Genomic DNA, 12,203 nt, shown 5'->3' with positions numbered 1-12,203 from the left:
GTCTCCAATCTGGAGGAGTCTTCATTCAACACTCAATGTAAGGTCCCATTAATCACAAACCTTATGTCAGCAGCCTTATGTCATTAGTCTCCAGTAAGAGATGCATGGATATTTTGCTCTGAGAATTACCTTTACATTGATGCAACCAGTCCTCTTTTCAAAATCTAGTAATTTATATGTTTTCAACAAGAATTTACTATATGAAGAATGGAAGGATATACCATAAATGTGAGGATTCTTTCAAAATCCGATATATATTTAATTCCATGTCAGATTAAACAATAAAATCATAATTAAAAACAATAACAATAACAACAACAACAACAAAACATTTTACAAATGAATAATCCTTATTAAATCCACAGGATAACCTTTGCATCACGAGGCTCACTGAAGTCATGTTAAATGACCCGAGCCTCGGCTGAAATCTTTTATGTGTAGGTGTACAAACAACCTAAGTTTTCATTGTAACCTGTCTGGAGGAAAGAAAACTTTTTGAAGGTCAAATCAACATTTTTTTTTAGTCTTATGTGATGTAATCCTTAATGGTCCCCATGGGGCAATTCTCTTTTCACTTGCCCCACTTGAGGGAGTTAAGAGTGAGTCAGACACCAAACCACATCCCTGGTGCTGTTATGAATTTATTTATCATTAAAGGGCTCTTCAGCATGGTGGATGTCAACTTAGCTCTTCATCCAGCTGAGGGACAGAACTGTCAAACCAATGAGCCACCCTGCTAGCCAACTGAAACCACTCTAAATTGACAATGGACCCTTTTAATGACATTTTGACTTGTCAAAGCAGGAAAAGCACAGAGGTAAATAATAACGATGGCTCCATTCCATTAATTGTCCCAGTAAACCATGTCAGTGAGTGAGCATTCACAATATCAGAGCCCTGGAACTCACCTAAATGGAAAGCAGTCGTCACTAATGTTATAAATTCCACCTGTGCCTTTCCTACTTTGACAAGTCAAATGCTTTTACGTGTCTGCCTTGAAAAGGGTCAACATGGGTAAAAAGGAAGACCAGAATCAAATACAAAGCTGTATCCCAATTAGAGGTGGGATTACCAGCAGTGACATATTTTTGAAAAGACAAAACAAGAAACAAGAAGATATTCCGTCAGAATCAATAAAGAACTGGTTACTAAAGAAATATTCTGTTATGTTCCCGAACTACCACTGAGGGCCACCCAAACCCCAACACAGTGACACACAATAACTACTGATCTTATTTGATTTAGGCTATTATTGACAAAATGTCTTCTTGCAGGAGACTCAAATTTGGGCTGGAGTCTGACCCCCCTCAATTCCCCCACTTGAGGAAAAAAAAGGGAGGAAGAGAAAAAAAAACATATGCTTTTCAGCCAATTGTGTAACCATACTTGTTTCTATAGGGTAGTCCAGGTAGTCCAATCCCAGACTTAAAGAGAAAACTCTGGTGACAATGTAGACCCTAAAGGAACTATCCAAAAAAAGACCCCCCCCCCCTTTTTTTTTTTTATCAGATTAGGTCGCTATAGGTTGCACATTTTTTGCAGTGCAGTGAGCATCCTTCCAGTGACTGGCTGTGTGTTTCAGTGTGGCTCTGCCTCCCTCTCTCTGCTCTCTGGGCTCTTGGCAGCTGCAGACGTGCTTTCACTCTTCCCACTTTCTCCTCCTGTCTGCTGCGCGGAGCGCTGCTGCCTCTGACCCTGGATTAATATTCCGATTGCCAGGTGAAACAGGATGAAAGCCAATTTTTGCTCTCTTTTGCACACCTGTTCCTTCCTTCTGTTTCTTCTGCAGGGTGAGTGGGTACTTCTTTTCTTTAGGACATCTTGTTAATTGTTGCTTTACATAAATGTGTTCAATAATATTACCACAATTAAGGAGAAAAATGAACATTTTATTGTAGCATAACCTGTACAAAACTAAAAAATAGAAAGAACATTATTTAAAAATAATCCCTTGCATGAATAAAATACGTTCATGACAAATCCTTTATATAATGCAAACACTGTGGGAAATCAAAAGGATGACTTAACATGGCTATGTTTCAAGTGAAGGGATGAATGTAGGCTATTTGTATTGCTGCTCGTATTCTCTTCAGGGGAAATTTCGAAATAAATTAAAACAAAACTGCACGAACTTGAAAGTAACACAAAAAAACCAAAACAAACAAACAAAAAACAAAAAATGAGTTAATAATTCTAGTCACTGTTTTACTGAAATAAGAGAAATCATTGCTCCCCTGGATTGGTGAGAGCTAACAAACGTGATCAGCTGGCAGTTATCCATCCTGAAAACAAGCTGTTATTAACCATGTGCAGTGACAGATCCATGTCTGACCCTCTGCTCTGATGCAGGAGGCACATGTTCAGATGCAGAGCACAAGCTCTTCTCTGTGATATTCTCCAACTACAACCAGTACATACGGCCGGTGGAAAATGTGTCAGACCCAGTCATTGTACAGTTCGAGGTGTCCATGTCACAGCTGGTCAAAGTGGTAAGTATAGCCTGCAAAGGTTTTTTCGCAGTTTCTGAGACAAGTGCTTGTATCTGTCTAAAGGTACCTGTAATTTATGGGGCAGCTACTTCCCCACATGTCAACATGTATCACTCTCCAATGAGCGGTCATGACCTGAGAGAAAAAGCAAGAAGCAACATAAAAAAATAGGTTGTGTGTCAATTTGTGGACTTTGGACAACAAAGTTTTGAGAGGGGGAGGATTGTGGCACCATCTGAGACACCTGGGATATTCTCTGCCAGTGCACAGTTGCCCCGGGTTTATAACCCTGACAAGGGAACTAGGTGAAAAGAGGGTCAGCGTGGCTGTTTGTCTGGCCAGGACAAGATAGGAAATGTCAGCTGTCTGAGTACCTCTCAGTTTAAGTAGCCTCTATCACTCAATCGCTGCCACTTCAGATGAGCACCCCTGGAATTAATGGCAGGTTTTGCTGGAGCTTGTTGTGTGCAGACTGGCTGGGCAGACACACGGCTCCATCGCTTGACTCAGACAGGTCTAGAGTGGATAGCAATAATTAAACAAAAATGGGCTTATTGGAGGGCTTGGGTCATTGTGCCACATTTGAATATACTGCAATGTATCTCATCAGTCCCTAAAGACATTTTATCAATATCAGATGTTTATTTTACAGCTTTAGGTCAATCAAATTGATTTACATTATAGTATGTCACTGCTGTAGAAGCAAGGCTACAAGATTTGTTATAGTTTGAATGGATAATGTGTTGTCTGACACGTCACAGCCCACCTCAATCAATTTTCCTTTGTCTGTGATAAGAAACTTTAATATTTTTTCCTCATAAGAGCTAGGTAAGTACTGAAGAGCTGTCTGAGTCGAGAGATGACAAAGAGATAAGGACTATTTTGTTATCTTATCCTTAATACAACTGGTCTATCAGGCTGCTGAGCTCCCAGTGCTGATGAATGGCTATAATTCCCTGCCCACACCTGGTGCTCCTCACGCGGTGTTGCTCGGCCTATAGCAATTACAGCAGGGCTATATGAGCTCATTTAGACCATCAATAGCTCATTGGCCGAGCTGGCTCAGCCATCAAGTCACAATCAGGGATTGTACCACAGGCAGTTTGTGCTGATTGAAGGTGTCAGAACATGTGGCAGTGTGGTACAGCACGAAGAGAAACTGTTCTTTAAAGGAATAGTTTGACATTTTTGGAAATATGCTTATTCACTTTCATGTCGAAAGTTAGATTAAAAGATTAATACCACTCATGTCTGTATGGTAAATATGAAACTCCTGCCAGAGGCCAGTTAGCTTAGCTTAAAATAAAAGTTGTTCTGTCCAAAGGTAATTAAATCTGCCCACTAAAATCTCCAAAGCTCACTAATTAACACATTATATATACAACACATCATGATTTTATGGAGGTTTATGTGCTGGATTATTTCTTGGCCAATAAATAACAGGCTAGCCGTCTCCCAAGGTCTTAGTGCTAAACTAAGCTAGATGCTGGCTGTAGCTTCATATTTACTTTGCAAGCATGAGAGTGAATAACCATATTTTTTTCAAAATGCCAATTTATTCCTTTAAGCCTTAGATTTAATCATCACATCAGTAGTCAGCCATGTTTGTATGTCTGTTCAGAGGATTCTGTTATTGTGAAATGGTACTTAATTAATAATTCTAAAAATCAAATGTCCGTGCTTCAATTGCACTTTTGAAAAAAAGAGACGGAATTATAAATGAATCTCCATCTGATCTGAACCAGAACATGCTCCCTTTCTGTCTCTGCACTCTGGCTGATTTGGTGATAATGAATGTTTGCCTTATCAAATCTCTCAAAGTACTATGAAATTACCAATCTCTTACAGATAATCCAGCACAGATCACCCTCTGGCCTTCTGTCTAACTGTGCTTATCAGCCATGCGGAACCATATAAACACAGATGTAGCAAGGTGTGACGTCACCCATTGCTTTGCATTGGAGCCAGTTTGAAGCCCAGAGTTGCTGCTTATGGTCAGCGCCATTTCCACTTGGAGCCAGGACCTTCCAAATAAGGAGTGCTACCGCGCTATCTCAGACTGAAGCTAACGCTAGCTTAACGGGAACACCTAGCAATATAGGCCTGTGCTAACATTAGCTAACTAAAACAGCAGGTATTGTTATCAAATAACATTCAATTAATTTAAATATTGTGACAATAGTCCGACCCAGTGTGAGCCCTGGAGCCGGGAAGCACACTGTCAATCAGTGCCCACATGGCAGAAATCAAAGCTACTATTCGTCTTTATATCTTATTAACGGTGCAATAATTTCCAAAATTACCACCAGCACACTTATAACAGGGGCCTGTAGAGATTGAAATCATAATGACTCTTTGAAAAAATGTATTGGCTTGAGTCTATTGGAGCAAGGGACTTTATTGACCCAGCATCTAGCGACCATCGGTGGTTACTAGATGCTGGCCCACTTAAGGGACCTCCGCATTGGCTTCAATTTCAAGCCGTGGTTGTTGCCGCTTGTGTAGAACCTGAGAGCTCTCCTGGATATTAAACGGTCATATGAACGGTTCATGTTATGCACTGGGTCATGAGATTGGTTCATTCACGGTCTAAGTCACGCGCAAACCTGACCCTCACAGTTTTTTTCTCCCCTGCATTCCCTCCTCCCCCTGCTCCAGCTTTCTCACTCAGTTGTTAGAATAAAAGTTAAGGCTGTGCTGCGACCTCCTGTCAAAGCGCCATCCCCTCCTGGCTCCAGCTGTCATGTGTGTTATGCTTCAGGCATGGAGGACTCAGGTGTGCCTCTCTGAATCCTCTTGTCCAGGATACGCAGAGGTCTGACCCTGCAGAGAGCACACAAACAATCCTCAGCGGTGAACTGGATGATCACCTGTGACAGTGTTCTTACTGTTTTAACGTAAAAAAAAAAAAAATGTTGAATGATTTGTTTTTTCTTTTCTTAAAATGTCTTCATTAAGGATAAATTCTGCTCTGTTGTCAGGATGAAGTCAATCAGATCATGGAGACAAATCTGTGGCTGAGACATGTAAGTTTATGGTGCGTGACTGTGCAAATGGACCTTGAGCAAGGACATCAAGTATGGATCTAGCCTTCTGTCATACATGACTCTTTGGGGTTAGACTGACAGGTTGAATTATTCATGGGGGGAAGCTTTTTAAGCACATTGATCCTTGTAGTCTTGTTTCTTGAAAAAAATCCTATAAACCAAATGCACTTTGATTTCATGGCCAATTTAAATGAAAATCAATTTTTTTTTTTTATTTTAATTGAAAACATCTGGCAGTGGTCTGAAACTGATCATACTTGCCAATGTCCTTAATATTCCTATCGAAACAGAAACCTCCAATCTTTTGCAGTACACTAAACCTGGATAAAGAAACCTGATTCATATTTCAGAATCACTTAGAAAAGTCAAAAATAAAGTGTCTATACTTTTTGTATGGATTGATGGTTTTGTCATTTAGTTGGTCCCACGTGGCTCCTCTGCTGCCATGATGCGTAGTGCATTGAACCAGTTTTGAATCAAATGAGGGAGGGCAGGTCTCCAGGTCCCATATTACAAGTGCTAGAGCCATGTTCATGCCAAAGGGCTGACTTGTAATTGCTCTTCGGTGCTGAGAGCTGAAGCACTGTTTTAATGTCATCTTTTTATAGAGTCTCTTTAAGCATTGTACAAACAACAAGGAGAGCCCCCCTGGCCACCCAAATCTTACAATACACTCTAAGTACATGAAGATACTATTTCTTAATTAAATGAAATTTTTAAAGCTCTTTGAGGTTGCTTTACTATTGTTGCTTTATGAGTCTCATGAGGATCACTGGCTGTCCTGAGGCAAAAAATGTGACAAAAAGATCCTTCTTGCTTTTATATCTGTTTTGTAGCTTTATAAAACTTTGCAATAAACTTCTTTTGTTTAAACCACTTGGCTTGGAAGAATTAATCTGCCATAATAATGCTCACAGAGGTATATTGATGGAACTTGCTACTGGCTCACTTTTTCTTGTCATGAGAAAACATACTGCAGGTAGTTTTTTATACTTTTGACTGCTGCTTAGATCATATTTTGTATTACATTTTATCTTGTAGGTATTTACATTTGATTAGGGTGATTTTATGAATGAATAAATAATACCTTAACCACTGAGCTGTCAAATTCTGGTTAAAGATTTAGATTAACCAACTTGATTTGTGACCCGCTTTCAGTTTAAATTTCGATCAAAACGAGAGCACAGATTCAACACCAATTTTACATTATATGCACAAGAGAGGCATCCATCCAATGCAGGTGGATGATACAGTAAGTCTCAAACTGACTGTAAAATTGCCTTAAATAGAAAGCCCTACTTAAAAGAAACCTGACCTAAGTTGTATTAAGAAATATTTTTATTTTGTTTTCATTATCTTTAGATATGTCCAAAATGCTGAAGAAGTGCAGGCTTTTTGTGTTTTTAATGTAAATGAATCATTCTGTTTTGTTTTTCAGATCTGGAATGACTATAAACTCAGATGGAATCCAAAAGATTTTGGAGGCGTTGAGTTCATTCGAGTACCGTCCAACAGGATATGGAAGCCAGACATTGTGCTGTACAACAAGTGAGCGTAACAACAAATTAAAAACCTGGCTCAACCACTTCATTGATTGTTGCATTTATGATAAAAGATCGCTGCACAATGACAAGCCATATCGGTCTCTACTGGTCTGCTCATTTTGCACGGGTCATTTGATTTGTTTTGCATATTCTTCAGGGAGTCTATGTAGAAACATCAAAGGGTATAATTTGCTGAGAAGCCAAAAGACATCGCCATGACACAACAGTCGATTGTATATATCCCCCAATTTAATCTTCAGTGACTCATCTGTCCTTCTCACCAACCTGCACCATGTCTGTCTTTCATTATCTCATTCTTTCTGTTTCTCCCTCTACAGTGCAGTTGGAGATTTCCAGGTCGATGACAAGACAAAGGCCTTGCTTCGTTACAATGGTGACGTTACCTGGATCCCTCCTGCCATATTCAAGAGCTCCTGCAAGATTGACGTCACCTACTTCCCCTTCGACTACCAAAACTGCACCATGAAGTTCGGCTCCTGGACTTATGACAAGGCCAAGATTGATCTGGTGCTGATTGGCTCAACCATCAATCTCAAGGACTTCTGGGAGAGTGGCGAGTGGATGATCATTGATGCCCCTGGTTACAAGCACGACATCAAATACAACTGCTGTGAGGAGATATACACGGATATCACTTACTCTTTGTACATCCGCCGTCTGCCTCTTTTCTACACCATCAACATGATCATCCCTTGCCTCCTCATCTCCTTCCTTACTGTGCTCGTCTTCTACCTGCCATCTGATTGCGGGGAGAAAGTCACTCTGTGTATCTCTGTCCTGCTGTCTTTAACTGTCTTCCTCCTTGTCATAACAGAGACCATCCCATCCACCTCGCTAGTCATCCCCCTTATTGGGGAGTACCTCCTCTTCACCATGATCTTTGTCACCCTCTCCATCGTCATCACTGTTTTTGTGTTGAACGTCCACTACCGCACACCAAAGACACACACGATGCCCTGCTGGGTGCGGAGTGTGTTCCTGGGGCTGCTCCCCAGGGTGATGTTCATGACCAGACCAGATCGGGACCCCGAGAAGGTGACAGTGGCTGACACTGTTCAGATGATGCATTCGAGGTCCTGTGCCATTCATTCATCAGGTTCTCTGCAAAAGCAGCACAAACCTCAGGCCTTGGCTTCCAGCATGGTGTCCAGCCTTACGAACCGTCAGCGGCTTTTCAACAACACAGAGCTCTCCAATCTCAATAACTTAAGTGAAGAGTCAGCCAAAGGCACGGGCTCTGGGTTCCTGTGCCGCGAGGGTCGTTGCAACTGCTGCTGGCACCAGAGATCCAGCAAACTGCCTGCAGACTCTGGGGGAGGCAGTGGAGGACTGGGCAGCCTCGGGGCCTTGACTGGAGGCAGTGCTGTTGGGGTTGGAGGGGAAAGTCAGTGCTCCAGCTCTGAGTCTCTGGATGTAGGAATAATGTCTCTGTTGCCACTCTCTCCTGAGGTCAGGGAGGCTATCGAGAGTGTCAAATACATTGCAGAGAACATGAGACTACAGAATGAAGCAAAGGAGGTGAGTGCTCACAATTGTAAAAGCATTTTATTAAGGGCATGGGGAAAGTACAACTTTTAAACCTGTGACAAAACGTCTTTGCCATGGCATTAAAAATGTTTTCACTTTGATCCTCTCACAGGTTCAGGATGACTGGAAGTATGTTGCCATGGTTATCGACAGGATCTTCCTCTGGGTATTTGTCCTCGTGTGTATCCTGGGAACAGCTGGCCTCTTCCTCCAGCCTCTATTACTTGGGGAGGACATATGAATCAGTTTGACAAAACTAATATTCCAGACTGTTGATCAGCACAACATTCGTTACAAATTCTCACCATGGCTCAGAGAGAGAAAATATCGAGTGAATCCAAAGTCAAGAAGGAAAGATGATGAAGATGAAGATGGTGTCTGGCAAATGTTGATTCAAAGGGTTCAGTGTTGTTGTTTTTTCAGAGATAGATATTTTGTTTGTTTGTTTGTTTGCCAGAATTTAAGGATTCTACAGTGCTGAGATCATGGCTAATAAACAATGGCAAAGACAGTTGTCATTAGTTATTTCACTGTGTAAGAAATAGTTTAGCAGTATGGCAACACCCAGATAATTAGATCAGATAGGGTGCTGGTGCCCAAAACAGAAAAGACACCAGGTAATATCTGCAAAATCAAAAATTGTTTTTATGAGTAAATAATTGGTACAGTGACACATTTTTTATGAAAGTTCAAATTCATGAAATTAATCCTTTTCACAAAAGTATATACATACATTCACATACCATTGGAAAGATAAGTATTTGGGTATTTCGTCTTTAGAATAGTAAGTACTACTGAGTGCCATGTCCAAAGTAAAAAAAATGTGTTTAAGGAGACAAATTGTTTGGCATGGATTTCCATGCATCAGAACCATAAAAAGATGTTGAAAATGACAATGTTCAAAGAGTGACATCATGTGGTAAAGCTATGCTACTACAAATGATAAAATGGCTCTCTGATAGTTTTATAGGGACATGTTGACCATTTTGTCCTAATTTCAGTTGTAACATATTGCAGTTGTAAAATTATATAAAAAAGTACACATATGACTTCATTTAAATGGCTCAAATGCATAAAGAGAGCTGTTGTTTGATTTTGACACCATTACCTGCTGAGCAATACTGAGACTTTGTCAATTTATTTGACCATGTGGAGGACATTTGCATTTTCCCAAAAGTATGTGATGTGCAAAGAGAAACTGTAAATACTAATTTAAGACCAGTTTTACTCACCTATTTGTGTAAATAAATCTTCAAAACATGTGTGCAAAGGTATAAGATGGAGCTCATTATATGTGAGATGGTGGTTTCTGTGAACTATGTCTGTATTTCTGCAACTGGAAACAGAAGCTCTGGGATGTAGATGTAATTTCAAGGAGGCCACCAAGGCTCTGTTTATTACTCTGTTTCACATCCTCTGTGCCCCCATGGAGCTAACTCAGCTTATTGGATCACAATCAATACAGAAAGTAAGTGATGAAGGACCTTATTGGCTTCCTCTCTTTTCTTCATCTAACCATTCTTCCTGGCCAAAATATACCTTTCTAAATGGTCAGATTCTAACATGTACTCGTGAATGAATATATAGTGCCATTGATTGCCTTTTGTTTTTTTGCTCCAGTTATGATGAATCATCAGCTGCTGATATGCATAAAGTGAGACAGTACAGTATACAGTATACAGTATACAGTATACAATATGTGACTGCGGGTATCTGTGCTGAAAGGCTTTTAAGCATTCAAGGGACTGATTGCCAGTATGTCACTGACTCTTATTATAGAACTAAAAATCAGAGCAGATGGCGAGCTATGTGATTACAAGGAAATCCAGTCCATATTAATTGAATGCTGGCAGGGAAGCACGGACAGATACTGTATTGCCTCACTGTCACATCTGATAAGAAACCCCTGGCTAATGAATTTAATTAAAGCTCACTCAGAACTCATGTGGCTGACCTGCAGGAGATCTCCCAAACAGATTCTGTATGATGAACATACAAAATGAATGAGCTTCTAAAGGTATCAGTCAGTATTTTTTTTTTTTTTTTTTTTTTGGTGTGTCCTTTTTAGAAGCTATGTGCTGCAAAAACTGACTATAAATAGTAAAATAAAATGAGAAAGATGTTAATGGACACTAATATTAAATATTACTAAAAAGTAATAGCACTCACTTGCCAACAATCGCTCAGTGAAAGCATGCATGAACTTTTTTTGTTCTGTGTTTTTTTAACTGATGATGTTTAATTTGGGAACAAAAGTGTTCAGCTGTCACAAGCCACACCATCACACACAGGATGTGGTTTATTACAGTTTCTCTTATGGTTTTACTCTTTCAGCTTTCTGTAGATGTAAAAACCTGATAGGTGCCTTTACAGGGCTTCACAAGGTTTACGTGGAGACACTGTATGGGTGTCACATAGCTTATAATGATGAATATAATCACCATTCTTCTGTGTGAGTAACATCTTTATTTAACTGTTTGCATTTACAACTAATTGAACCTTTGCATGTGAGTTAAAGAACATGTGATTTTTTTTTCCTTCTTCAAGGTGCTCTAGCAAATCAAGTCATGAGTCATACTAACGGTGAGCTTTCATTCCTCAATATGATGATATGTTTTGAATTGTATTATTTATCAATACAGTTTCTGCCTCTCCAACATATTCATTTTGCAGATATTTATCCTGCAAGGATCCTGGCCCAACAGAAAACTTTAAGTGAGAACAGTGACCTTTATTTAACCTGCAGCACATTTGGATCCAAGAAACACACAAATGTTTTTATTTATTTATGTAAGGATGACCATGGAATTCAGATAATGAGCCAGAGGGAAGAACAAAACGATTCGACCTTCACTATAAGAAAAGTTGGTACTAATTATAGTGGAAATTACAGCTGTGTTTACTCCAAAAACAATTACCTACTTTCTGAAGTAGTCACGAGAGGAAGCAACATCATCCAGATTCTTGTTATAGGTAAGAAGTTTTATTCCTATGAAAACATTATGTCAGTGTCATTTCTTTCTACTTATTTTCTCCCTTTGTCATGCAGCCAATCTTCTCCCTGCAGATATTTCAGTGTCTGGGCCGTCCACTGTCAGTGAGGGAGACAATGTTGAATTCAGATGCACTGTTTCTGACGCCCTGAAAACACTCAATGAATGTCAACTCATCCACTCTTACCTGAAGAAGAATGAGACCGTCCTCCAAGTGCAAGCATTTAATGTCACACGGATGGAGGCAACTTTCACCATCGGAGCTGCCGTCATGAGGGATTCGGGGCATTACAGCTGTTTGGTGCTGCCATCTAAGTGTATCCAAGAGCATGAGAAAATACTCCATGGAAATAATGCAGTATTCCTACAAGTCAGCGGTAAGGACAGCATCTGGAAAAAAAAAAATGATCTTAGGTTTTTCTGTTTGGGTCAGATCTCCAATTCAGTCCCCTAAATTCAGTGATTAATTTTCTTTTCAAATAGTAATGTCAATTTATATATTTTAGAAATACAATAATGTTCCTCTGCTTTGCAGAGAGTTTGGTCCTCAAAGTGATTTTCCCATGTGTAGTGATAATCCAG

General features: G+C 39.9%; 1 protein-coding gene across 1 annotated transcript; it reads left to right on the top strand.

Moving 5' to 3' along the window:
* The first annotated feature begins 1,010 nt into the window (after positions 1–1,010).
* On the top strand, positions 1,011–9,812 carry chrna3 (cholinergic receptor, nicotinic, alpha 3). Its single transcript, XM_044357583.1, has 6 exons — positions 1,011–1,014; positions 2,314–2,489; positions 5,471–5,515; positions 6,975–7,084; positions 7,419–8,619; positions 8,741–9,812. The coding sequence occupies exons 1-6, from the start codon at positions 1,011–1,013 to the stop codon at positions 8,867–8,869; spliced, it is 1,665 nt and encodes a 554-aa protein (XP_044213518.1). The 3' UTR covers positions 8,870–9,812.
* The last annotated feature ends 2,391 nt before the right edge of the window (positions 9,813–12,203 follow it).

Source organism: Thunnus albacares, chromosome 1 (genome assembly GCF_914725855.1).
Source record: "Thunnus albacares chromosome 1, fThuAlb1.1, whole genome shotgun sequence".
NCBI classification, from domain to species: domain Eukaryota; kingdom Metazoa; phylum Chordata; class Actinopteri; order Scombriformes; family Scombridae; genus Thunnus; species Thunnus albacares.
Note: the sequence above shows the minus strand (reverse complement) of the source record. Positions and strands in the feature narration are given on the sequence as shown.